Below are 27,698 nucleotides of genomic sequence, written 5' to 3'. Positions count from 1 at the left end.
GACTAAATATTATCTGAAAGTTATGAAATATTTGTAAGGAAAGATGTTTTTGAAGAAGAAGAGTGTAGACTTATTGTAGGGTGTCAATTGAGCGTGTGGGTTTTATAGAAACATAGGGAAAATGATCATTTTTTGTATATTGTACGGTCAGTTTTCTTTAGGTACTATTTATATATATAATTTTAAATTTTAAATTTTAAAATAATTTTTTACCGTATAATATACGATGAACGATCACGATAATGAAATTCATAAGATTCCCAAAAAATGGATACGGTGAGTATCGTTTCCGAAACATAGGGAGGAGAGAGTTGACAATTGGAAACTGCATGTACAAGTCTTGCTTTATTTGCGTGGCTTAAAATGATGATGGTCTAAATTCAATAGACTACTTGTATTTTATAAATGACTAAATATCTTATATGTACAGAAATCATTTGATTGACAAGAAAGGAAAGTTGTACTCCCTGTGATTCTGATTCTGTATCCCATCATAAAGTTTAAGATACAAAAGTTCAAATAAAGAAATATGCAAAAATTATCCTTTTCCTCACTTTCACAGCTATGATAAATTTATGTAATATTTAATTTCACCCCATTATGAAACTTAATTGCAACTCCAATCCAAATTTTAAGGCTGGTCCAAAGCTTAATAAATAGGCCGGCACCATGTAAAATCCCTCCAGCCGAGCAAAATAGGCCAGTTCATAGCTCAAGCCAGCATGTAAGTCGGCCCAAAATGCGCTAAGTAATGTACCGACCTATGTGATGTCATGCTGGTGTTAGCATGACGTCAACAAAGCCAACATTTTTTTTTTTTTTTGCGTTAGGTGCGTGGGAAACATTCGGATGCGGGCCCACATCCTAGATAGAAAATAGACGGAGCGGCCTACCGTCTAAGGTGCACTAAAGGGGCTCGGAGATGGGCCATGTGGCGCGTCTTCGTCAAACGACTAGTTTTCTGAACCATTGGACTTCCAACGGTCAAAAAATTTTGAAATTCAAACCCAACTGTTTGTGACGTGGCAATATCTGGGCCGTCCGATTCCTAGATCAATGGTCCACGATTTTCGGCCAAAAAACATAAAATAAAAAAAAAATGTCAGAATTATTACCGTTGGCCACATGTTGGGCTGTTGGATTTCAACCTTTTTCAAATCTAATGGTCTAGATTAATTAATAAAAATTATTAAAAGTTGTTGAAAAATATAGAAAAAATAAAACAATTTTTTTTTTCTATAAATACCTAACCATCATCATCTTTCACATTACACTACATTTCAATATTTTCAACACTTCGAACCAAAGCCTTCATATATTTTTGTGTGCAAAAAATGACAATTTGGACGGTCATCGAAGATGTTATGTTGTGTGAATGCTGGATTCAAATTACTCACTACTAGAAAATATTATTTTGCCAACAAATTTTAGGCCGACAAAGCAAACATTTTGTCGGCACGAGAGTTCTTTCCCAACAAAAATTTTAATTTATCAGCTCATAGTAGTTGAACCTATGCAGACTATAAATTTATTGGCATAAAATATTTGTACTAACGAATAAAATGACAGTCGCAAAAGCATGCAAGTTTGTCATCTCTCACAATTAAAAGAAGGGTTTGGACTTGTTAACTTTTGAAGTTTGTGTATTTGTATATATTGTTGTATCTAGGAACCGAAACATAATACAAATATATAGAGAAGTTTGAGTGAGTTGCAAACAACACTCAACACTCAAGACTCTAACCTAGAACAACCTTAAATCAAGCTGGAAGTCTCGGCATAGGAAGAATAATTAACCTCCTTGAATTAAGGAGTTGCCAACCAGCTGCCAACAAGACAAGACAGCTGCCAACAAGACAAGACTCAGCTGCCAACAAGACAAGACTCTTATACAATTAGGTAAAGCACTTACTTTAGGTAAAGCACTTACTAGGGTTGACACAAACCCTATTACACAGATAATATACAATATACCTAGAGGACTTTCAATACTCCCCCTCAAGCTGGATCCAGGAGGTTGATGGATCCAAGCTTGCCGAGAAGCCGCTGAAACTGAGGTGATGCTAAAGGTTTAGTGAATAGGTCTGCGAGTTGATCGTAGCTCTTGACAAAATGAGTTTTGATGACCTGTGATTGTACCTGTGCACGGACATAGTGACAATCAACTTCGATGTGCTTGGTTCTCTCGTGGAAGACAGGGTTGGACGCAATGTGCATTGCCGCTTGGTTGTCACAAAAAAGAGACATGGACTGAGTAGTAGAGACACCTAAGTTGCACAGCAAACCTTTCAACCATATTAGTTCACAGGCAGTAGATGCCATGGCGCGATATTCAGCCTCAGTGCTGGATCGAGCAACTACAGCTTGTTTTTTACTTTTCCAGGTAACAAGATTGCCTCCCACAAATGTGCAATACCCCGTTGTAGACTTACGATCAATAGAGTTGCCAGCCCAATCAGCATCACAATAACCTGTGATCTCAGTGCTCTCATTCTTTTTCATGATGATGCCACGACCTATTGAACCTTTGAGATACCGAAGTAGTCTCTTGACAAGATTAAAATGCTCCATGGTGGGAGAGTGCATAAATTGGCTAGCAATGCTTACTGAATAGGCTATGTCAGGCCTTGTAATAGTCAAGTAGATCAGCTTACCCACAAGACGCTGATAATAGCTGATGTTGGGCAGTGGTTGCCCTTCCAAGCTAAGTTTGTGTTTCGTGTCTAGGGGTGTATTGACAGGTTTAGCATCACTCATGTTTGCTTCCTTGAGAAGGTCCAGAACATATTTCCGTTGGCTGAGAAAGAAACCCTTGGGAGAGGTAGCCATTTCGATGCCAAGAAAATATCTAAGTATGCCAAGATCTTTGATGGCCAAACGTTGTTGCAATGAATGCTTGAGCTTAGTTATTTCATCCATGTTGTCTCCTGTGATGATTAAATCATCGACATAGACAAGAACGACCAGTTTCCCAGCAGTGCCCGTGCGTACGAACAATGAAGAGTCTGCATTGCTTCTTTTAAAACCAACCGTTGTGAGGACTGAACTTAGCTTGGCATACCAAGCTCTTGGTGACTGTTTAAGACCATAAATTGATTTGTGTAATCTGCACACAAGATCAGGTTCATGACTTTGAGGATGGCCTGGGGGTAACCTCATGAAGACTTCTTCTTCAAGCTCACCATGTAAGAAGGCGTTCTTTACGTCCATTTGAAACATAGGCCATCCTTTGTTAACAGCAACTGAAAGGAGTACTCTTACCGAGTTCATCTTTGCAACAGGGGCGAATGTTTCTTTGTAGTCCACATCAAATGTTTGAGTAAAACCACGAGCCACTAATCTTGCCTTGTGTCTTTCTATGGATCCATCTGAGTTGAATTTAACCTTGTATATCCACCTGCAACCTACTGTCTTCTTTCCCTTAGGCAGTGTCTCAATGCTCCAGGTTTTGTGTTGATCAAAGGCATGCAGTTCATCTTGCATGGCTTGCTGCCAAACTGGTGATTGATTTGCTTCTTGGAATGATTGAGGCTCAACATGCTCAGATATAGTACTCAGGAAAGCAATGTGTTTAGGAGACATTTTGTGATAGGATACGTAGTGAGATAGAGGATGTCTTGGTTTGTAAGTGACAAAGTCTTGCAGTCTTGCTGGAGGATGTCTTTCACGAGTAGGATTGCGTCGAGGTGCAGTCGATTGCAACTCGTAGGATGATTCCTCAGGAGCAATACTGTGGATTGATTCAGAATTGTTGGTATCATTACTTGAGGCTTGGTTGTCATTTTCAGTAGGGATATTTGTGTGATGAACAGGCCCCATTGCATCAGGTACTTCAGTGGCAAGGATTTCAGTTCTTGGTAATGGAAACAAATCCAAGTAATTCTCCCCCTCACTTGAACTATCCAGAGCTTGGATGTAATAAGGGTTATTTTCATGAAATCTGACATCCTTGGAAACAATTAACCTCTTAAGTTGTGGATTGTAACATTTGTATCCCTTTTGTGTGGATGAGTAACCAAGGAAAATGCATTTGGTTGCTCTCGGGTCAAGTTTGTCTCGATGCAAGGACTGAACATGGACAAAACAAATGCATCCAAAGACTTTAAGGTGTGACAGGTCTATTTTCCTGTTTTTTACCATTTCCATTGGTGATTTGAACCCCAAAACCCTGCTAGGTAACCTGTTGATCAGGTAAGTGGCTGCCATAACACTTTGAGACCAAAAACGTTTAGGTACATTCATTTGAAACATCAATGACCTAGTTTTTTCAAGAAGATCTCGATTTTTTCTCTCGGCAATACCATTTTGTTGAGGTGTGCCAACACAACTAGTTTGATGCATGATGCCATTGTTGCTCAAATATTGAGTCATGACTTGGGACATGTATTCGGTGCCATTATCAGACCTTAGAGTTTTGATTTGAGAGGAAAAATGATTTTTAACAAGACTATGAAAGTCTTTAAACACTTCCATCACTTCACTCTTTGATTTTAACAAATATAACCAAGTTGCTCTTGAATAGTCATCAACAAAGGTTATGAAATATTTGTAACCATCAAAAGACTCACTAGTTGGTCCCCATACATCCGAGTGTACAAGTTCAAAAAGATGAAAAACTCTAGACAAAGATGAACGAAGGGGTAGCTTTGTTGCCTTTGACATGTGGCAAGTTTCACAATGAATTTGTTCTTTGTCTAAATCTGGAAACAAGGTGGACAAAACATGTTGAGATGGGTGTGTTAATCGCTGGTGCCACAAAAACTGGTCTTGAATGGAGACATGTACGGGTATAGACTTTGCTTGTAATCCACTGGGAGAGCTTTTCGAGATGTAATAGAGACCATCTAGGTAAAATCCCTCACCAATCTTCCTCTTGGTGACAAGGTCCTGAAAAATGACATTTTCTGGTGAAAAAATGGCTAAGCAGTTTAAGGAATTTGTGATTTTTCCTACTGAGAGAAGTTGGAATGGAAATGAAGGCACGTATAAGGCCATGGACTCTATTTGATTAGATATTAAGTGAATTTTTCCCTTGCCTACAATCCTAGCACCTTCACCATTAGCTACAGACACATGTGATGGTTTATGAAGTTTCTCGAATTTATGCAATTTTGACACTTGATTAGTCATGTGATCTGTGGCACCGGAATCTACAACCCAAAAATCATGCAACTCATTCATTTTAAGAGCAGTTTTGAAAGCATTCATGATACCTTTCATGCCTTGTTGAGGTAAGCGATCAGCATCAGCCAGGAAACCAGCAAACTTGCCAAGCAATGCCGAGGTACTTCCATCTTCATGTTCAGCAGCACGATCTTCCCTACCCTTCTTTTGATGGAGATAGGCTGCGAACTCATTTATAAGAGTAGCAGGATTTGCAGTGAACTGTTTGTATGGATCAGAACTGTTGAAAGATGAAGATGATGAGGTGTTGGCACGAGGATGTGCTCGACTTGTCTTCTGCGTGGTTTTGTCCTTCATGAAATCTGGCTTAAGTTCTGGATGGAGAATCCAGCACTTATCTATCACATGCCCGATGTTGTTACAGTGTAGGCACTTTAGATGGGGGTTTTTTCCTTTGTATCTTTTTTCATTTGTCAGATACGCCCTAGCTTCAGTCACAATGGTTTTTGTACCATTGTTCATGACTTTTCTTCTTACTTCCTCACGTTGGATGGTTGCACAAATGCTAGTGAAGGATGGTAGCTCAGGATTCATGAGGATATGGCTTCTCAAATCCTCATAGTCTGAGCTCAGACTAGACAGCAATTGAAATATCTTATCTTCTTCAGTTCTTTTAAGAAGCACCGTGGGATCAGTGGTGTGAGGTCTATAGACATCCAGCTCATTCCACATGCTTCTTAGAGAGCCAAGATGTTGAACAAAGGTTTTACCTTCTTGTTGAACGCTGGAGATATCCTTCTTGAGTTGAAAAATGCGGGCATAATTATTTTGATTACCATACATCTCCTTCACTGTTGTCCAGAGAGTGAGTGACGACTCGGAATAGCTGAAGATCTCAGCAATCTTCCTTTCCATGGAATTAAGCAGCCATGACATGACCAGCTGATCTTTGCAAAGCCACCCTCCATATTCAGGAGAAGTGACTCCAGGAGCAGGAAGGCTGCCATCGATGAAACCCAGTTTGGATCTTCCACCTAGTGCGAGACTAACCGCTCTTGCCCACGGTAAATAGTTGAACTCATTCAGTAACACTGAACTGAGTCGTTGATTTGGATTGATATCCATTTCAGAGATGTGAGTGGAAGGAGAAGCAATGGTGCTCTCTTCCTCCGAATGCTCATCAGCCATAGTTTTGCTGAAGAGAAATCACAGCGTAAGATATTCAAAGACAGGCTTCAGAGGGATGCCTGCTCTGATACCATGTTAACTTTTGAAGTTTGTGTATTTGTATATATTGTTGTATCTAGGAACCGAAACATAATACAAATATATAGAGAAGTTTGAGTGAGTTGCAAACAACACTCAACACTCAAGACTCTAACCTAGAACAACCTTAAATCAAGCTGGAAGTCTCGGCATAGGAAGAATAATTAACCTCCTTGAATTAAGGAGTTGCCAACCAGCTGCCAACAAGACAAGACAGCTGCCAACAAGACAAGACTCAGCTGCCAACAAGACAAGACTCTTATACAATTAGGTAAAGCACTTACTTTAGGTAAAGCACTTACTAGGGTTGACACAAACCCTATTACACAGATAATATACAATATACCTAGAGGACTTTCAATAGGACTAAATCATTCTCGCGCCTTTTCGTTTTTGGTATTTTGATTCACCTGCTTCTTATTTTTTCGATAAATTCACCCTTAGTTCTATAACCGCTGTATTTTTTTGGTAAAATAAAAAGAGAAAACATTTTATTTTCATTCAACCTTAATATTGTGGATAGACTAACCCTTTCCCTTCTCTCCTTCGAAACGCTCTGCTCTCCGGCGATCTCGTTCAATCTGCTCATCATCGCTCGTTCATCATCGCCGTCGATTTACTTACTTGTGTCACCATCGATTCGTCTACTCGCATCACCGTCACTCCGTTTGCTCTTCGTCAGCTGCTTCGTCTGCTCTCTGTCACTGTCGAAGTGCCCGGCCATTCTAGCTCCAAAATCTCCAATGCAGAGTGTTTCTTTGCATTTCGTTCTCTAAAACCTTGGGTATGTTCTCAATCTCTATATACCCTATCTTTCCCCTTAGTTTTTTGCTTAGTCTCTACTTTATGGTGCTTTTCTTAGTTTCGTTTGACCACTGTAATTTTGAGGGATTTTAGGTAGTGAATTTGGTTGAGAATCTCATTTAGGTTAGTAGTTTGTTCCAGGTTGCCTGGGTTTAAGGATGATTAATCCACTTTCTAAATTTTTTTTACTTTTAACTTTGATTTCTGGGAAACTGCAATCAAAATGCAGTTATGGCTATATATTTAGAATCGATTATGAGTGTTTGCACCACCTCAATCAATTCATTTTTGTAACCAATTGAATTTAGGGTCAGCTTTAACTAAAAGCTTGTATCTTATTATGTAAGAGTAACAGTTCTGAGAAGATCAGCTTAAACACTTTCCCCTAATTATAACAGTAGAGCAATTTTTTTAGGCATTACTGCAAGAAGAGTTCATCTTCTCTTGATTTACTTACGTTTTGAAACGTTACGTTATGGTGCCTATAAAACTTATTTTTGTATTGTTGGAGTAACAGTTCAACTGGATAAATGTTTCAATTTTGCATGTGTAGCTACTTTTGCTTCATTAATTAGTAGTTAGTAATTATTACACTTGTGGTTAACTTCTGTAATTTCCACTTTCCAGTAATATGTATGTTGGTTAGCAGGAAAAGTTTTATCCATACTCGGTGTTTTTGAATGGAAACATAATATTCCTAGGATCATATATTTGTTATTAGATCATAACTTGTGGATACTAGCTAGGGTGTTTTGACTGATATGATTGTGAAGTTTTATGCTATTCGATATTATGTTAAATAGTTAAGGTGTGCTTTCAGAATCCTGGTTAAAGGTATGCTAGTTTTCAAGTTTTCTTGTATGGCTAGTCGGTAATTGACAAGTGAATTTTCACTTGAGGCCACTTTTAGGACTTTATTTAGTGAAATTTACATGTTGTACTACTGGTGTACTGATTCTAGTGGTAATCTTGATTTAAATTATTTGTTGTGAATCTTGTGATTCAAGTGAAGTACTCTTGGTTGATGAATTCTTCCTTCTTATAGGTATGGCTCCAACAAATTTCTTTGCATCAATTTCTAGATATACAAGAGAGAAGAACTTCTGCATGCTGTTTTTTTGGCCAGAATCTGAGACCCTTTTGGCATGTGCTGCTTCCTTGTTCCTATGTTATAGTTTCACGTGTTGTTGGATCATTCAAAGTGTTGTTTGCAAAATCTACGTAAGTTAGTTTGCAAGATAGTTTTTCTTTGTGTAACGCAAGTGGTGCAATCAAGCAATTCCCTTATGTTTCTAATTCCTTTGTTTTTCTTGGCAGATCTAACCTGTTACGTTTGGCCATGTCTAGCAATTATGAGTTGCATAGCTGGTTCACATACTCCATGCTTCTTTTATTTCTATGTACATCTAGATTGTGGGTATTAGTTATTGCAAAATTAAGTTTAGATTGCTTGGTTTACAATTTGCTGGAATTGCATGCTATGGTGCTAGTGTTATTGAATGAAAGGTTATCCTTTTTCGATGCAATTCTCATTTTTTCCTATGTTTCAGATTGCTTGGACATTCATTTCCATTTGTACAGGATTTGTATAGTTTTAAGAATTCCAGGATTTGTATATAATCACATTCAGCCTCTAGATATACATTCGGAATTTATCGATCAATAAAGTATTATTTCTTAACAATTTAATTTGTGTATTGTATTTTGATACATATATAGTTGATGAGCATTAAAGCATTTTTTTTTTTTTTTTTTATAAATTAAATATCTTTCCCAACGAAACAAATTTTGTTGGGAGAGAAGACTGTGCCGACGAAATATTCACGATGACGAACACATTTTGTTGGCTGAATAATACTATTTTTCAGCTTAAAAGCCTTTTACCGACGAGAATACTTGTCAGGAACAATGAAAATGCCGACAAAAAAGAGTTTGTTGGGAAAAATTGAACCTTCCAACGAAGTATCAAAATTCATCGAGAAAACTCTTACGTGACAAAATGGCTGGCAAATTTTTTCGTCGGGAAAGGATCTTTGTGGACAAATTTTGATAAACAAATTTTTTCGGCAAACTCAAAGTTTCTAGTAGTGAAATGTAGGGTTTCATTCAAGCAGGCATAATATTTCCTGTCAAGTTAGTAATATCTTAGTTTCCTTTTATAGAAGACTTCCTGTTCTCTTCCATCTTTTATGTTGGTTAAAGTTAGTTTGTACCAAATCAAGTATTTGTAGCCAAATGAGACTTCGCTGCTGTAATCTAATTTACTCTACTACTGCGTATAAGCTAGGATATTATAGCTAGTAAATAATTGAATTGCATACTTTTGACATTATATAGAATATTCATAAAAAAATATATACTCACTTGAATTTAATTAGAAAACATATGGAACGAGAGCCTTGAGATTATTGGGGAAATGATATTTAAACTTGGAACGATACCAATTCCTGGTAGCATAGCTTCTTCCGGCCAAGTAGAGAGCGGTTCCAGCGGTAAAGGAAAAGGAGTAGAGAGTCTGAGAAATGAAAGATATCCCAAGAAATGTTGTGATTTCAAAGAGATAGTGAGGGCATATAACAAGCTCAAACAAACCACCCTTGGGAATCTTGTACTCCTTCTCTTCACCTGGCTTCGCCCTCATCTCCGAAAGAAGGTAGTGATGGTACAAGTTGCCAGAAATTCCTATTACAAACAAGACAATGCCAGCGCTCTTCAAATCAATTGCTGGCTCTGGAAACCCTAGCCCTTGGCTGCTTAGGTATTGACCATAAATCATGCTTCCGGTCGACAACAAATAACTCAGACAGATCGGAACTGCTGTATCAACGCCCATTCTTCCACTATACTTGTGAACAAATTGAACCTATACATGTACATGCAGATACATATGTTATATATATATATATATATATATATATATAGGTACGTATATACACACACAAACATTACGTATGTACGTACCTCAAGAATCCTTTTGAGAAAATGAAGGGTTAGAGCGTAAGAGAGCAATAGAGATCTGATATCGTTATGGGGAAAAAACAGCAAGGATGTGAGAGCAGTGACAAAGGCAGGAGTATAAGCGACGAGCATGCCTGTTCTACCGGACAATGTTACTACTTGTCGTTGTTGCTTTTCTGAATTTGGTGCAGTTTTTTCAGGATTATTGAAATTCCAGAACTTGGAATACTGCATGTGCTTTCCTCTAATCTCTGAAATCCCAGCATTTGCTAATGACGTGAAGCTAATCACTGACATTGCTGTCATGAATATAGAAGGAGGTGGTGGGAAAATCAACGTCGAGATTATCGACATACTACTCGTCACCATCATTAATCCTAATAAAACTCCCTTACTAGAACAATTAATGGTGGATTAGAAGACAATTTCTAGCTATTTAATCAGTCTTAATTTGTTCTAAATTACTCTCTGTGTATGTATATCTAGTGGGTGGCTAAATGGTTTTTTGTTTTTGTTTTCTGGTTGTTTTTTTTTTTTTGTTTGTTTGTTTGTGTGTAGAATGGCTGGCTGGTTTGGCTACAGGTTAAGTAAACAGGAACCACAATCAAAACCAGTAAATGAAATTAAAGGCCTTCCAGGCCACAAGTTTTCCGGCCATGCATTAAATCCGGCTCCTTTGGAAGTTTGATTGGCTATTATAACCCATGAACATGCGATGTTTAGGCGGACCACGTTGCACAGTGCCTGCTCCCTCATCACCCCTTGTTTCATTTCTCCTTATCTTTTTTTCCCCAAAAAAACAAAGAAAAATGTTGGGCGGACGCCCAAATCAAGCTAAGATGGCCGACACTTGAAGAGTGACATAGCCATAACAAGCATGACTACGTAGTAGTACCTAAAATTAAACGAAATCTACCGAAAAAATGACTATGCAAAAAAATAAGTGTTAAAAAAATCATCAATCTTTATGAACATACTAATTTCTTATTGAAAAACCCATATAGTGTAAAAATGCATATAAATAAAGTAAAATTCACAGTTAGGGCAAATGAAGTGGATGGCACTACTTAGTACTTTTGCTTCTGCTCGTACTCCAGTTTGCTCCGAACCTCTTGCATGCGTGTGTAATAAAGGCTGCAACTCTCTGAGGACTTTTTCTTTAATTCCAGTTGACTTTTGAACTTTTATTTATCATCGTGCATGTTAAAATTGCGTAGAAATTCATCCTCAAAACATTTTGTGGTTGATTCACATAACTTCGTGCTTATAATCTAAAATATTTAAATTATAAATCACTTTGTAAAAAATTTTAACACATGATCTCTAGATAGTGATATATAATATTAACAGGTCATATCACATACATGAAGTTCCGTAAATCACGAATTATATTTAAGAGGAATTCATCCACAATTTTGTTCAACCATGTATTGATCCAAAACGTTTAAGAATCATTTTGGTGACTTAATTTTACAATACATCAGTATTCTTCTTCATTAGTTGGTGAAAAATCTTCAATTTGAATATCGTATTTATAAGTATGCTACAAATTTTTCCATCACCCTTTTGTGTAAATACATTGTTGTATTATAAAAAAAAAAGACTTTTCAACTCACAACCGTGAGTTAAAACCCGATGCTGGTATGGAAGCCAGACTTATGACCAGGAAAAAGCTGAAATACCTCTACAAGTCTTTCCGACCTTCGAAAAGGATGAATAACCATGGCTTGCCATAAGTTGTATCCCCTTTTATGAAAACAAACTCGTAAGAGTTGCCATGTCACCCTCATGTCTTATTTCCCCATCCACCTTCGTACCAATTTCAATCAAATCCAGTCAAGAATTGGCAAAAACAAACTGGTTGGGGCAAATGTACCTGCAGCTAATTAATTTCACACTCCAAAACTTACAAAATAAATAGAGAACATCCACAGGAAGCTGAAGATCCAATATTATACAGAGCTTCCATCATGCATACATGCAAAAAGATCAACATACTAGAACTGGACAATCAAACTGCATTTTTAAACATGCAAACCTATACCCTCTATACATTGCCCGCCCCAAAAATCTTATATACGGAATTACAAGGATTAAAACGAGACGCGTCCTACGTCACACCTCAAAGACAGTTGCCTTCAACAATTCAGAAACATCAAGGATACACATCGTTTAGGCTAAAGAATTTTATGCCCCGTAAGATCAATAACTACTGCCAAATGAAAGAAAAGCTTCCTTTGTTCTTCTCGGACTCTTCACAAGACTCGGCATATGTATATAACGTTGAATCTGTGAAAGGAGCTGACAAAGTCATCACCATTCTTTTTAGTTGTAGATTTTCACTGGCTTCTCAAAGGTGTGACGATTCTGCATAATTCAAGCATAGTCCGCACAGGATTAAGAAAAACTGATTATCCGGGTTGGGCCTCTAAAGAACATAAAAAGATACAATGTTTTCTGCATCCCTGTGCCTAATAGCTACCTCCTGTACAAACTAGTCCAAATTTCTACCGAGAATAATTGTAAAGACAATTGAGAACGATCCTGGATTGGCCTCAACCGTATAAAATATACCTGATTTGTTGTGTGTGACCTTTTAGGAGCATGATCGGCGTGTTCCAATCCAAGGTACTGTTCCCATGCTCCATACACATCCCTTCTCTGAAAAAAGATATTGAAGAATACAATTCAGATTCCCATAGAAATTAGACTCATGACAGTGTATGTGTGAGCGTGTGGGTGCACAGAGAGAGAGAGAGAGAGAGAGAGAGAGAGAGAGAGAGAGAGAGACCTGAAATCGGCTGGCCACAATATCATTGTCTTGCAGGTACTCAGGACGACCCATGGACAAAAATGCAAATTTCCACTGAGCCAAACCAAAAACATATGATATATTACAATTCAAACTAAAGCTTATGGTATTTCACGAATGTGCACTACTCTGAAACTGCTGTAATGAAGCAAATACCTTTGAATACTCCTCATCTGGGACTAGTAACTTTTTCTGTACACGCACTTTAACTTCTGCTAATGTCTCATCCTCACGAATGACCAAGAAAAATGGTTCTCCGAAATTCTGAACCTGACAAATTCAAAATTTTATAATTACAAAGTGGGGTGGTTGATGATGATGGCGATGATAATAAATTCTAAAAGAACATATCGATTCTGAGAAAAAAAAAGAAAAACAAATAAGAAAAGCAGGAAGTAATTATATCTTCCTACCTGGTTTTGAGCTGTGTCCTTCACAAAATGATAAACATGGATCAGACGATCACGAGGACCAAAGTTTTTCTCTTCTTCAGGGATCTGAGCAACAGACAAGAATAAAGGTTTAAGAGCAGCAGTGTAAAACAAAGATTTCTTACATATAAAACAAAGCACTGGAACATAGAATAATTATGAACCCAATACTGTGCAGACTAACCTCTTCTGCACGCAATGTCCAGTACTGATCATTTATATTCTCAATCTTTTCATTTGGTGGGAAAATCTGTAAAGAGACAATTAGAAGAATTGCAGAAATGAATGCCGATTCTAAAAGGTTTCAAATTTTCAGATCGAAGAAACAACAATAGATTCCTGCAGCCGCAACAAGAGAGCAACTCCTGCTTCTGCCTAAAATAAAAAAATTACAGGCATTCATTGTGCCTTACTGATGCTTACTTCTTTAGACCAAACAATGTTGTTTGGAAGGGTTTAAGGGACGTAACATAAAGTTCTGTTCATAGACAACATTCAACATTTATATGCATGTTATCCAATACCTTGTAGATTTTGTGATAGAAAACTTCTAACAATCTGAGTTCGGCATTAGGATGAGACAACTCCACCTGTTCCAGATAGAGGAAGGAGATACGTAAGTGTATTTCCATAATCATTTATACAACGTTCGCTGAAATATTGCCCTCAGAATAAAATAGAAACCGTACAACAACACAATTAGACTTAGAAACAAAAGTGAATAAATCCCAACCAGGAATATGACACTTTTGTTTCATATCCATTATCTACGTCCATGCTTTGTCTTAAGGTCAGAAGCAGAAGCATCAAAGTAATTACCTTTGTCTTAAGGTCATCAATCACATCCCCTACAGTGCTCTGCTTCGGTAATCTAATAGCATGAACCACAACCTGACAACATAAAAGTGCTTTTAAGAGGCAAGATTTCACATATTAAATAATTAATGGTTCCATTGGTATCTGCACTCACTTCATCCTTGGTAGCATGATGAAAAGCAACTTTCAAAGTTTTGAGGCCTTGCAGCTCTGGGAGAGGGATATCTAATACTTCATAATAGAGTATGTCTGTAGTCTGAAAGAGGAATACAAAATTTATGTTTATATAACAGTCAACGTGGCAGGGAAAACACTTCTTAAACAGAGCTTAAAAATCTGGTATTAAACAACCTGATTGTAGTGCACCAGCATGTCAGACAAATGTTCTACTCCTCGATACTTGATTGGTTGGGGTTTAGGTTGCTGTGAGTAACAATTATGAGATGTGAGCCTAACTTTAGATGGATCATCCAAGCCAAGCTGTAGAGCAACCCTTTCCACAACATCATCATAGGTGTGAAACTTTGACCTAAAAGTTTAGGAAAAGAATGCCAATAAAAAAGTTAATATTAAACTATTTAGACTGATTCACCCAACTTCCAGAAGAATACAAAAAATGATACTGCAAACTTACAACTCAAGACAGAACTCATCTTCCTTTGGCTTGTCCAAAGAACGAAAGCGAACAACCTGTCGGTTGTCATGGAATGTCACAATACAATAACAAAAGAAAAATTATTGACCCCCACACCCAAGGGCCCCAACACACACACAAACCCCTCTTCTGGAACTTCCCATTATCATTTGAAATTCAACTTGAACTTGCCAATGCAATGAAAGCTTCTTTTTACAAGCAAGAAAAATGACTTAAACGCACACCCTCAAGTGCACATGTGCAAATATGCAAGAAAATCAAAATTGTAAAGATAAAAAGTGGTATAGTATGCATGTCGATTGTTAATAACCCACAACTCCCCTTATTGGGATAGACGATGCCTAATAACTGGGCATATAATAATTACTAGTCCCAGCACTAAAACCTTTCCACATTTATGGACTAATAGGCAGACAATTTGAAACAACAAATAAGCAAGAGACCCTATTGCTTATCTGGTTTTGGTCCCCGGGTTGCAGGAGCAAAAATCTTCCACCATACAAATAATGGAACTACCAGATATCCATCTCATGATAGCACTAAGGATACCAAACACACTCGACGGTTACAAAACATAACAACAGAGTCATCATTTAACTCTCCTATGCATGGACGATGGACTTACTTCCCATTCATTAGCAGACACATTGTGTCTCCCGCAGTTATGTATAAACTAGTGGATGATGAGAAAAGAAGGATTAGGGGGTTTATTTAGTTTTTAGAACTTTATATAAAGGTGACAACATTGTACCCAAAGACATATCAAGCGCATTTCCACATTTAGAGGTACATCCCGTGATGTTGGTTCATCCCCATTCAAAATAATGCAGCACGTACTCATCAAAACAATTCATGCTTCTGTTTATTTCGTTAAAATATCATCCTCCACTTGAGGGGGGAATCCCAACATCCTTCATCTCTTTGCCATTCATTTGCAGCAAAAGGATTTGTTTCTCTATAATCTTGCAAACAAGTATACATTCAGGTATGTTTGGTTGGTTGGAATGCTATGGTAATAATATATTTATATCACATCTCACGCTTACCAAAATAATTTGCAGAAAATAAATAGGACTTTGCAGCAGTAAACAGAAAATCACTAAAAAGTTCTCTAAAACAATTCTCAGGAGCTACGAAGGAAGGCCAATTTTGATAACCATTTGGTTGAAACCACGTTTTATAGTGCTCAACTTCAGATCTGCATCTGCATAAATTAAAGTAACTTCTTACCAATTACCAAAAAAATAGTTTGACTTCTAACAAGTTTCTCTGCACTACTCTGATAAAGAAAGGTTTGTAGAAATTTCTTTTTCCGCTTAAAACAGTATAGTTGTCAAGTGATAAAGGAACATCAGATGGGACTTTGCATCCCAAAGCTGGATGGAATAAAAATACCAACCCACCCTTGGTGTATATAATCCGCTCAGCGGGCAGAACTGACTTCTGTCAATTCCTTGTGCTTATATCCTTTTTGAGAACTAAAGAGTTAACCAAACATGAAGCCCTGATATAATGGAAAATTAACTCCCTGATCTGGATTCCAACCAAACAGACATAGCCTTAGAGAAATACTAAATCATCCAAGCTTTGACTAGTTGTCAATGATCACCAATCTCCCTAGTTTTCATTGTTAGAAGTCTTTTCTTATTCTGAATAATAGACTATTGAAGATTGACCCATTGGGCAGGGAAACTAAAATATTGAGACTCCAACATGGAGTTGAAAGTTTGGGAGATTCTGAGCTTTAAAAAGAAAAATGAAAATATACCTGACGGTTACGAACATAATCCAGGAATGAAGGAACATCCGGGTAACGAAATTGTTCGCTGCTTCCACTCTGAGGGGATTTTTGAAAGCAAATGATGTCCCCATCTTCAAGCTGAAAGAACAAAAAGGTTGCATAAGGGAATAATATCATAAAGATATTCAAAATTAAAAATCATAGTTTGAATACTTATTGAAGACCGGTTTATAATTATTAATACGTAATACACCAAACCCCAAATACAAGAGGAGGGGAAGCAGGGCGGTAAGAGAGTAAAATAGCATAGATATAAGACAATAGCTTTGTATATACCTGAGCACAAATTTACATATGAAAACAGTACAAATTAGTCTTTGAAATTCATACCTGACTAACACGGAAAGTTGCCTTCTCATCAATGTGTTCGCACATGATATTAGGTTCAAACTTTATTTCCTGACAACAAAAAAGATGGATATAAAAGCCTTTAGACTTTCTTTTCAAAGAAAACTATGTGCCATAGAGTCTCATAAGTGATGTGATCAGAGTTAAGCAGGTTAGGTGGCACCTATTATACAACACAATTGACACAATTCACATGACTTCCCTTCAAAAAGAATCCATGTGACTTACCTCAAAAAATTCTATCTTTTCATCAGGACTGAAACCAGCCATTTGGTTTAGTTTTGTCAATAATTCAATGGGCTTACCACTTCCCTTCACAAACAACCTCCCAACGAACCTGGTTTTGAGAAGGAAACCTAAGTAATCAAGTGTAATTTCAACTTTGATGGAAGAAATAAGGAACATACCGGAGCTCTTCTTTCAAAGGGTCATAAAGTTTGAAAAATAGAAGAATCTCTTCTTTAGTCTTCTCTGGGGGAGAAAGAGGCAACAAATCCTGAATATGATATATAGAACAACGGGTGAACACCACCATTGAAATAAGATGATCAAAGCTTGTCAAAGAATCACACAACTTATTGGGGAAAACATGAAACAAATTTAGAAGGTCACGTTACCGGCCCAAGTTCTACTTCAAGAAACAGCTTTAGCTCTGCATTATTTGACTTATTGGAAACTTCCCTCAACTGTCCTACCTGCAAATACCATACTTTGACAGATGAGCAAAATATATTAAGCCACTGAAGTGCCAATTTTTTTGTGAGCGCATCTTATATCTAGTTTCTCATAAGCTAAAAAGGTGCTTCTTCAAGTTACATTTTTTTCATGTGGTTTGGCATCACTTGACAAATGTATTTTTTAGCAGAAGCTAAGGAGCATCTTTTTGGAGAAGCTCCTACGATCCTATCTATATATTCACTGCTTCGAAATAGCTTTTGTTGAAAGCAGTATAGCTTCTTCTTCAGAACCTCTCAAAGAATCTCTACTGATGGTAATGAAGATTTCAACTGTAAATTACCTAAATGAATTTCTACAAATCCCAAAAATATTTATAAGTCATGAAAAGAGGAATGGAATATGCTTCATTACATTTACACACAACGTAAGAACCATGAACTAACCATAAAGTCATAGAACATGTAACAACATCAATGACATAACAGGTATCAAGCTAAAGGAACTTACCGATTGTGCTTCCTCAAGAGGTGTCAGTGGTCGATTTGGCCGGTATGTATGGTTTTGACGCTTTGCCCACAACCAGAAACGTTGACATTGAACTGGTATACCAAACTCTTTGGCAACCTCTTCCTGAGGGTGGACTTCAATTAGAATGATACTGATCTTTTGGATCCGGCAACTAGAATATTACATATAGACTACAGCTTCATCATAAGTTTATCTAACGACATTTACTTGGTTAGAATGATTCTAATCATTTGGATCCGGTAACTACAATATTACATATAGGCTATAGCTTCATCATAAGTTTAATTTCATTCACTTAATTAAGCTCAATATAAAACTATGAAAATAAGTGAAGACCACATTGATAATTTTCAGTATGGAAACTAGCAATACCATGGAATAAATGGAGCACAGTGCACACCGAAAACTGAAAATGTCAATCATTTCAATACAATAAAGTTAAAAGAGTAAAGACGCTACCTTAAAGTGGTTGAAGGGCATCTGCTTCTGAATACGAAAACTACGAACTTTATCATGATCCACAAGATCAAAATAGATATTCTTTCCTATCTGTTCAAGCAGATCCTCGTTCCGCGCAACCTAGGAAACCCATAAGAAAATCTGAATTAAATAATGTTCCACAAATAAAAATTTACATAGCTCAAACAAAAAGAGACAGGAGGCAGAAAAGAAAGGGACGAGGGGAAAGAGAAGAAATGGAGAGGTTGTAAATATTGTAACCTTTATGATAGTATAAAGGTGCGCTTCAGCTTTCTCCTTTCTCTTTTGCTCCTTTTCTTCCTGTTCTTTCTTCAGTCTTATCTGGAATATGGTGTTCAAAGAACACAGTAACACGGCATGACTTAGCAGCAAGACAAAATAAAATTAAGAATATTACAAGTCCAAGTCAAACAATCTGTCTTACCCTTAGATGTTCTGCAATGTCTTTCTCATCCACATTACAAATTATTTTCTCCTTGTCAACTTCACGTATATAAACAAGCATGTAGGCATTGGAATATTTAGTAAATTTAAATGGAGCATTGTTGAACCCAGGATTTGTCTGCGGTAACTGTAAAATGCAAACAGTGAAACATAGAGTACATCAGAACAGACGGAGGACGTAGAGATAACAAACGTGAAAATAACCAAAGACTTTACCTCTTCTTCTCCACCATACTGCTCCTCTAGAGCCCTCTTCATATCTTCTTTTGTTACTCGTTCATCTTCAAATTTAAACCTGAAAGCAACGAGTTGTGGGGGATTTTAAATTTGTTAAACTGAACAGGACAAGTCATGGTATGCAATAATAACTCACTGTTGATTCTCAATGGTAAAGATCAAACTAGTTAAGCACTTTCTTAAAAGCACATGCATGTACACTTCCAAAATTGCACAATACCTTACCAGTTACTAACTTAATAATAGGATGTAATTTTAAGGGAGAAAAAAAAAAATAGAAGTAGATTGTTTTCCTAAGTTATCGTACATCCAAAATTCTAACAGACATGATTTGTCACTAGAATCTTTTTTCAATTAATTCAATTCAAATGCTAAAAGAAGAACGGATGAGTGTAGCGAAATTCTAGAATGGACGAAGATTATATAGCCTTTGTATCCAAGGAGAGGGTCAACATCTAAAATTATTCAGCCAAGTCAGTGTCATTGGTGCAAACTTATTGCTTTCTTTCCCAGTACTGTTGACTCCCTAGAAGTCCAGCAAGCATAAATTCATTCAAGTACAACATTAACAAATTTTATCCAAACAAAATTTTCATTGGTTCAAACCCCAACATACTTTATCTTCATTTCAGAAGACCACCAGGGATCAAGAGCAGAAAATTCAAACCTTTGGACATCCCTCTTTGTCCCTATCTCACTAGTTCCACATTCATTTGGTCCATACTTATCTATTCTATATACATAAGTGTTTTTAAAGAACTGAGGACTAGTATCTCATTTACCACAGTTGAACAACGCCCTCCTAAACTTAACATTGAAAAGGTCTCCCAAAACAGCTAGCTCTCTCATCAAAACTACGAGACCAATTCAATCCTTCCACCTGAAAATTCAACTTTCTTCCGGGGTAATCTAAGAAGCGACAAACTCAGGTACAATTCCTTCTTTCTCTCTCAATCACAATGCCTTCCTCGTCGTCCAACTTATTCATCAACTTGTTCACCTTTCTACCAGAGAAACAACTTTACTTATTCTCCCACTCCTTGATCCTTCTCTTTCCAAGTAAAATGAACAAGGGCATACATTTCAAAAAACTTAGTTTTCCTGATGTTGCAGATATTACATTAAAGTAGTCCTTGAAGTACATTTTTGAGGTAATAAATTGTGAAGCTACATTATTTTGTTTACAAACCAATAAAGGAAAAAAGAAAATCAATAAAATCAGGAAAAGCAATTCTAAACATTGTTAACTACGAAACAAACAAACAAAAAGAAAGCATGGCTACAAACACAAACTAAAGTCCATTACTATTAACTTCCAATTCGAGTATTTGAAAGAACATTAACCAGATATATGGTGCAAAAATTAAACTTATTATTGCAGAAAGAAAAAATGCTGATATACCACTGTTCAGAAAGGGTTGGCCTGATATAAGCATAGTAGTGCCCACCATGCACCCCGCCACTGTGCACCAAAACACTGAAAACAGACAAAAGCACACATTAACAATCTCCATGCACAGAGTCAGATACAACGGCCATGCATGTACAACTTTGTTACAATAGCAAGCACCAAAAATGAACTTAGCATAATGAACTACTAATTTTGACGCATAAAAAAATTAACCATGAACACATTGAACTTGCTATACTGCATCTGCTTTGACAAAATCTAAAGGTATGCATATAGTTCGACATTCCATCCCCATTATGCCACCAATACATGCCAATAGGTATAACTGGAGTATCAGTGGGCACTTCAGCAACTTTCAGATACGGCACTGGTAAGTGGTGGATCCATCAATGTACGATCAAGATATCTACAGGTTTATTTCGTAAATACTTGTTTAAGAGATAGGTCGAGATGTGATTCTGAAAAATTTGGGGTAAGCTTCAAGAATACCCAAAACGTATGTTGTCGCACTCACATAGTTCCTCTTTTCCTCTATGGTTCTCCACTTTCTAAGATTGCATCCACAGAAAATGGAGCAGAAGAACGGGAGGAGGGGGGGGGGGGGGGGGGGGAGCCCTAAAACAAAAAATTCACCTTACCTGCACATCACAAGACTAAGAACATGGAAATTCTATGACAAATCTTATGCCAAAATTTTTGATAATTGGAATGTAGATTAACTCTCCATCAATGTAAGTCATACAAATATGCTTAAAATAATAGCTTCTTCGCCCTTTTCCTTAACCAATGCAACAGGGATGGTTCATCCTATCCTGTCAAAATATTGCTTTCTACACTTATTTGAGTATGATTCTCCTAAATGACTATCATTTGCATCTTCATTTCCTCTTTTATATGACCATATATGAATGCTATTTAACCAATGGGGGCCACACCCACGTATTTCTAAAAAAAAAAAAAAAGAAATCAACATTAAGGAGACAGATGTATAATCATCCCCACAAAATGCACAATATACTAAAAATAGGGTGGCCGAAAAGTATAGAAGAACTGTTGACAGCTTGGGGAGAGGACGTGGAGATATTGCAAGATAAAGTTCCTTTTTGTTGTCTGGTGAATTTGGATTCTACATAGTTTAAGAACCACCCTGTTATTTAGCCGGAGCCAACTACTCCCCAGTATATTTGTAACTCATTAATCATAAATAAAATTTTGTTTCTCATAACAACCAAAAAAGACAGCAATGCAAACAGAATAGAAAAGACCAATACACATAAATTACAATCATTACTAAGAAAAGGTGAACTATTTTATGCTATATCTGTTTAGCCTATGATATGGTATGATTACAGAGAACTCCGTTGCAGTACATCCAGATACTCTCTCGCAAAAGCAGACACGGAAATGATACAACTCTCTCTATCAGTCTATGCCGGTCAATCTAATGAACTAACAAATTATTTACCATATAGACAACTTTTCACAACAAAGGGTATAAATAGTCTCAAACACCAATAATCTTAAATTACTAATACCTATGAAGAGTGTAGAGGTTGCGGACGCTCCTGTCAGCATCAGGTGACAGATATTTCCCATTCTCCCTATCAAGATCAAGTTGCAAGGGGAACTCAAAGCGATCATTTATCTGTTGGCAAGCAGAAGACTAAGTGATTCCAAGTAATTATGTTTAAGGAAAATTATACAAGTATGAGGAGAGAGAGAGAGAGAAAGAGAGAGAGAGAGCGCTAATAAATTACATTACCAGAGACAGCTCAATTGCGATAGTCTTAATTCTTATAGGCAAAGATAATGAAAGAATAAATAAATTCTGACAAAGTTGAAAGTCCAAAATTTTAACAAAATATGGGCCTATGGCAAATGAAAGCAAATTAATATTGCTTTAGAGAGTGATTTCAAATGCACAATACAGGGTTTTAAAGCTCATTAAAAGCATAAAGTTCAAGCATTTTACCAAAATTCTATTATGAGATTACACGAGATTATAAATGCTAAAGTAGGCCTACCAAATGGGAAGAACCTAGTAGCACTATGCAATTATAAGACCAAATAGTTCATCAATCAAACCTATGAACAGCTTCAATATTTTTGGTTTATACGTCCCAGGAAATATATAGATAGTTAGATACAGTTACAAAATATGTATGAAAAGGTTCAGTGAAGGCAGATTAATCTATCAACCACACCTTTACCATGGTGTCCCGCATAAAATCGTACTCGAAACGTTTTAGCTGAAGTTGAAGGACAGGTGGAAAATCAATGAACAGGACACCTTTCTTAGCATCCTGAAAATGTCAAACAATTGCAAAATGTTACTAAAAGCAATTTTCAAACTATAGCAAACTGATATAATAATACCATTATGATAAAATAACCCCCACCCCTGTCAGAAAGAAAAAATCGAACACAAGATTTTAATTTTAGCATTTTACACCCTAAAGGTTTAAATTTACATCAACTTTTCATCGGGGAAAACCATTGGTTTTGTTGTTAAATTGATGATTTGGAAACCAGGAGACCCATTTTTGTGTTGATATGTGGAAGAAAAATCCTAAAAGAACAATTTTATTATTTTCTTAATATTTAAAGGAAAACTAATGAAAAGGGCTTGAAAACTTTGAGTTTTAACGATAATGACAAAATAAAGGGTAAAGTGAATAGTATTAGGATTGAATTTTTAGTGTAAAAATGTGGTTTTTCGTTAAAGTGAACAGTACTGGAAACTTTTCGTTAAAGTTCCCGATATTTAATCCTATTATCTTTACCCCACTTTTGTCCTTTTAAGAGAAATTTTACTATTTTCTTCCCCGTCAGCAAAAATCTCATAATTGCGACCTTATATATTTAACTGCAGAACTAACAGTCTTCCTAATGGAAGGTTTAAGTTGTCGTAAACTTAAAACTTTAGGGTGTAAATTGCTAAAATTAAAACCTCATGGTCCATTTCAAAAATCACCCCCAAACACTAGGGGGCAAAATTTAGTTAATCCAAAACTAAACAAAGCATAAGAAATAAAAACATGAGTTGACTGGTGATAGTCCAAGTAAAATCTCTGTTTTTTGCCAACATTCTCAAGAAAATAGATAAAACCAACAGGGAAATGTACACCTATTCCAAAGAGATCTACCTGTAAACCATACTGTTCAGCATGATATTTATTATCACCCTCAAGGCGCTCCACTTCCACGTACTTATCGAATGAAGCATAAACATCCCGACACCCTTTGACATCCAATTGAAGATCTGCAAATAAACATACAGAATCTTCCATCAGACCTACAGTATTTATGTTCCTTTAGTAATCTACTTCAACCTCAATCACTTACCATAAAATGATTCTTTCCTCGTTGATTTATAGTCCACATTGATGCATTCAATATAGTTCATCTGGTGCCCTTCAAATAACTGCTGTATTGTACCCTCCACAACAGTTCCCTATTCCAGTAAACAAAGTTCAGTCAAAGTAACCTCCAAAATAGATGTAGAAGAATTAAGTGCAAACAATGAAGTATGATACAGTAAGAGCTTCATACTTTCATCTTGTCTTCAAGCTTTTCAGAAAGAACCCTATTGAGTTCTTGGACGTCATGCTGCATGAATGAATCATATGCATCCCATCCAAATGACTTCGTCAGCTCTTTGGTCGCTACACTAGTATCATTGTACTGAAGCTTGTAAAATAAGCTTTGCAAGGCAAGTGGGATGCTTCCAGATGGATTATCATTCTCCGTTGTTGGCATATGGTACACAGCCTAAAAGAACAATTTGAGATATGGGGCTTTCTTGTACACAAAGTGGGATAAAGTGTATTTAGAAATTATGCTACCTTTCTAAAATAAGGAATATGGTACAGCGTCTGAAGAAGAGAGTTCATATAACAAGTAGCTCCTTGGTTTTTCAGTCCAACAAAACCAGTTTCCTTTTTAGAGTCATGTGACCAGTAATCAATAACCTTTCGAACTGCAACATCAGCTTCAACTATGCATGTATCATTCACAATATAACCTCTACTAGGGTCATATAATTCACCAAGAGGCATGAACGAAGTGAAACCCCAGTCACTCTCACGAGCATTAAATTGGTGCTGTGTTTCTGCAAAATGCAACACAAAGCAGTAACTACAAATAGTTCTAACATACATGCTATCATAAACACTCAACCTGAGACAGACAAATCAATTCAATGTCATAAAAACAAATCTTGTTCTGTGCTACCATATTAACGAATAACATTTTTTTCTCTCTAAAACATGTATGTGAATGTTTATGAGATGTTGCGACTCCAGCTGTCATAAGAAAAACATTTCATCTACTAGAAACAGCAATATCATGTAAGAGAGGCCTTGGCTTAAACCTGAAGTAAAAGAAAAATATTGAAACATCATGTATTAGTATTTCCGACTCTTTTTCTTGTTTGGCTTAATTCACCTCATCTCTGGTCAGAAAAGGTAAGAAAAGTACTCTTCACATGTTAACCGAGTATACATTTACATTTGCATCATTTTTATATTGGTAAAACCAATCCCCCAATTTCCTAACTAAAGTCTTGGAAGAACACGTACTAAGAATCCAGTTTTTATCTACTTTCACATAATCCAAACGCTACATAACTTTATTTTCTATTCAACATCTCAATGATACCAAGATGATTCTGGTCAACTCTTCCTGTCTCAGCTTTGGAGAGAAGTTAATTTGTTCTAACTGAGCATACCTTTACATTTTGTACCATTTTTATATTGGTCAAACCAATCCCCCAGTTTCCTAGCTTAAGTATTGAAAGAACATTTAAGTAAGAATTCAGTTTTATTTATTTCTCACATAATCCAACCACTACATAACTTTATTTTCTATCCAACGTCTCAATGAAACAACTTTTGGAGTGAACTTTCTTCGTTCTAAGTTCAAACAAAAAGTTATTGTCCGTCTGCAACTGTGCAACATGCCAAAACAGGTGCATGTATTTTACTTTTGTGTTTCTTTTCACACCCCCCTTGTTAACTGGTGAGAGTTTGAAGGGCTACGAGAAGATAGACCACATGTCTTGGTAACATAAAAATCAGAGTGACATGAAATGCACATTTACTTTTGGGGAAGCTCGTGATGTGAGACAAAAGAAGCTGGCTATTACACAACTCGCAAATATATGTGAAATGCCATAGCAGTTTGTGTTTTATCCCCTTATTCATAGCACTTCAACCATTAGGACATATATGAAAATTTCTAAAGGACAAATAAAGTCTAAATTTATAAAACTACTAAAACTATCATTTCTTAAAGGTACATCAGCGGCAGAGAAAGTACCTTTTCTAATAGAGTATTTACTATGAACTTGATTGACAATAGACAAGCTAAACTGAGCATATCTACTCCATCCATAAGGCAAATTTCCAGAATCTGCAACATCCAGATACATTGACAGATGATCCACATTATTTCCTTTGGGGAAAATTAGTATCCGCCTGCAAAGCGCATTAGAAATTCAATCATGATTATAAATCATAACAAATCAAGTATCAATATCTACATGCATTCCGATCAAAGATTCAAAATTTAGCACTGGTAAGAGATTTAAATACCATTTGTAGCCTCCAACAAGGAAAACATCAGAATAGAGCTTCTTCGTATTAAGCCTTGAAAAGCTCTCAATTGGCCATGTAAATCTAGCTGACAATGGATCATCCACCGTCGGAGCATCCACCGCACTGTTAGTTTCTGCTTGTGCTGCCAAACGTAATAAACCAGAAACAATTGTTTGATTGTCAAGACCAGCGGACAGAAAGAGCAAAACAAGGTAAATCTTATATCACAACTTTTTTATTATACACCCAAGAAACCACATAACTTACTCAACAAAAAACAATCCGGTAATTTATCCAAGTTATACCTTTTCTACATATTTCTTTCTACAACCAAAGGAATGGTTAAATACTGCCCAAGGAGCACAATTCCAATACACACTACTGGCCTTTTTCATCTAAGTAACTTAGACAGAGAGACCGAGCTACTTGATAGCCACTCCTTGATACCGTAATCACCAACGGACCATTTTTCACCTGAGTAATAAAATTTGGCCATTCCATTCCGTATGGCTTAGCGGAAATCAATTCCGACTTCTATTAGCAGAAGTGACAAGAACAGTATGGTTAGTTACTAATAGTTTGATTTCAATTTCCTCAGTTGTCTCAGCAAAATAAAAATGGAAATTAGAAAAAGAAAAAACCAAAATTACTATTGCCCTAAAAACTACTACTGTTGTGTCCAGCGGCAAAGCAAGACCTTGACATAAAACTTCACCGATTATCATTTTGCTGAAATTTTCTCGAGAAACAAACAGAAAGTAAGAAAAATAAGTAAATAAAGATAGAAAATAAACAAACAACCTTCCTCCATGGGCTGAGGACCGTCGGGCAGGTCGGAGTGTGGGACCAGCATCTCATCTTCCTCCTGCGGTTGCTGCTGCTGCTGCTGCTGCAAAAACAAGGTCAATATGAGAGCTCCGATCTGCTAATTGAAACCCTAGCACAACATTCATACGCCAAAACGAAATCGTCTGGAGATCGCGTTCGAAACGAGGGGGAGACGGGTTTAGTAATCACATCTAGCGGCGGCGGCGGAGTCATCAGGGTCATGGGCGCCGGAATTGGAGGCCGCCTGATCGAAGAATCCGAGTGACTTGTGCTTGCTGCTAACGAGAAGAGGAAGACTGAGAGATTTCGAGTCTAACTTATAATATGAAAGAGGGCTTTGCTGCTGGTTTTAGCTAGTCGAGGGATAATTTCGGAATTTTGTAAAAGGAAGGAGGAGACCAGACACAATAAAGGCAATAAATGAAACCCAATTATAAAGTACACCCTTCTTTACGAGTAAACCTATTCCGATGCCCATTT

At 36.8% G+C, this 27,698-nt stretch overlaps 2 protein-coding genes and 1 long non-coding RNA gene across 9 annotated transcripts; 1 reads left to right on the top strand and 2 right to left on the bottom strand.

Annotated features, from left to right (window-relative positions):
- Nucleotides 1–6,874: 6,874 nt before the first annotated feature.
- Nucleotides 6,875–8,846, top strand: LOC137733230 (uncharacterized). Its single transcript, XR_011068431.2, has 3 exons — nucleotides 6,875–7,174; nucleotides 8,240–8,415; nucleotides 8,512–8,846. It is a non-coding gene; the product is annotated as an uncharacterized LOC137733230 (long non-coding RNA).
- Nucleotides 8,847–9,499: 653 nt separating this feature from the next.
- On the bottom strand, nucleotides 9,500–10,710 carry LOC137733414 (uncharacterized). The gene is made up of 2 exons (XM_068472565.2): nucleotides 10,156–10,710; nucleotides 9,500–10,057 (listed from the first exon to the last, which is right to left on the bottom strand). Exons 1-2 carry the CDS (start codon nucleotides 10,522–10,524, stop codon nucleotides 9,569–9,571), a joined length of 858 nt encoding a protein of 285 aa, XP_068328666.2. The 5' UTR covers nucleotides 10,525–10,710; the 3' UTR covers nucleotides 9,500–9,568.
- A 1,303-nt stretch (nucleotides 10,711–12,013) lies between these two features.
- On the bottom strand, nucleotides 12,014–27,647 carry LOC137735188 (ubiquitin C-terminal hydrolase 13). Of its 7 annotated transcripts, none has more exons than XM_068474585.2 (32): nucleotides 27,408–27,647; nucleotides 27,192–27,276; nucleotides 26,388–26,532; nucleotides 26,113–26,270; nucleotides 24,639–24,904; nucleotides 24,346–24,564; nucleotides 24,139–24,247; nucleotides 23,940–24,055; nucleotides 22,998–23,096; nucleotides 22,329–22,438; nucleotides 20,785–20,859; nucleotides 19,362–19,440; nucleotides 19,126–19,272; nucleotides 18,942–19,022; nucleotides 18,681–18,800; nucleotides 18,201–18,323; nucleotides 17,633–17,710; nucleotides 17,423–17,511; nucleotides 17,244–17,352; nucleotides 16,998–17,066; nucleotides 16,635–16,745; nucleotides 14,846–14,901; nucleotides 14,563–14,740; nucleotides 14,366–14,467; nucleotides 14,215–14,286; nucleotides 13,920–13,985; nucleotides 13,580–13,645; nucleotides 13,378–13,461; nucleotides 13,121–13,234; nucleotides 12,944–13,018; nucleotides 12,727–12,813; nucleotides 12,014–12,519 (listed from the first exon to the last, which is right to left on the bottom strand). In XM_068474585.2, the coding sequence occupies exons 1-32, from the start codon at nucleotides 27,438–27,440 to the stop codon at nucleotides 12,478–12,480; spliced, it is 3,363 nt and encodes a 1,120-aa protein (XP_068330686.2). In that variant the 5' UTR covers nucleotides 27,441–27,647; the 3' UTR covers nucleotides 12,014–12,477. The 7 variants fall into 7 exon arrangements, with proteins under 7 accessions (XP_068330686.2, XP_088553774.1, XP_088553776.1 ...); XM_088697648.1 differs by having other exon boundaries at nucleotides 27,192–27,282; nucleotides 27,408–27,563; XM_088697650.1 differs by having other exon boundaries at nucleotides 20,788–20,859; nucleotides 27,192–27,282; nucleotides 27,408–27,563.
- Nucleotides 27,648–27,698: the final 51 nt, after the last annotated feature.

This window comes from Pyrus communis, chromosome 7 (genome assembly GCF_041283825.1).
Source record: "Pyrus communis isolate YQ-2024b chromosome 7, ASM4128382v1, whole genome shotgun sequence".
In the NCBI taxonomy this organism is placed as follows: domain Eukaryota; kingdom Viridiplantae; phylum Streptophyta; class Magnoliopsida; order Rosales; family Rosaceae; genus Pyrus; species Pyrus communis.
The sequence above is the reverse complement of the archived record's forward strand: the minus strand, read 5'-3'. Positions and strand labels throughout refer to the sequence as shown.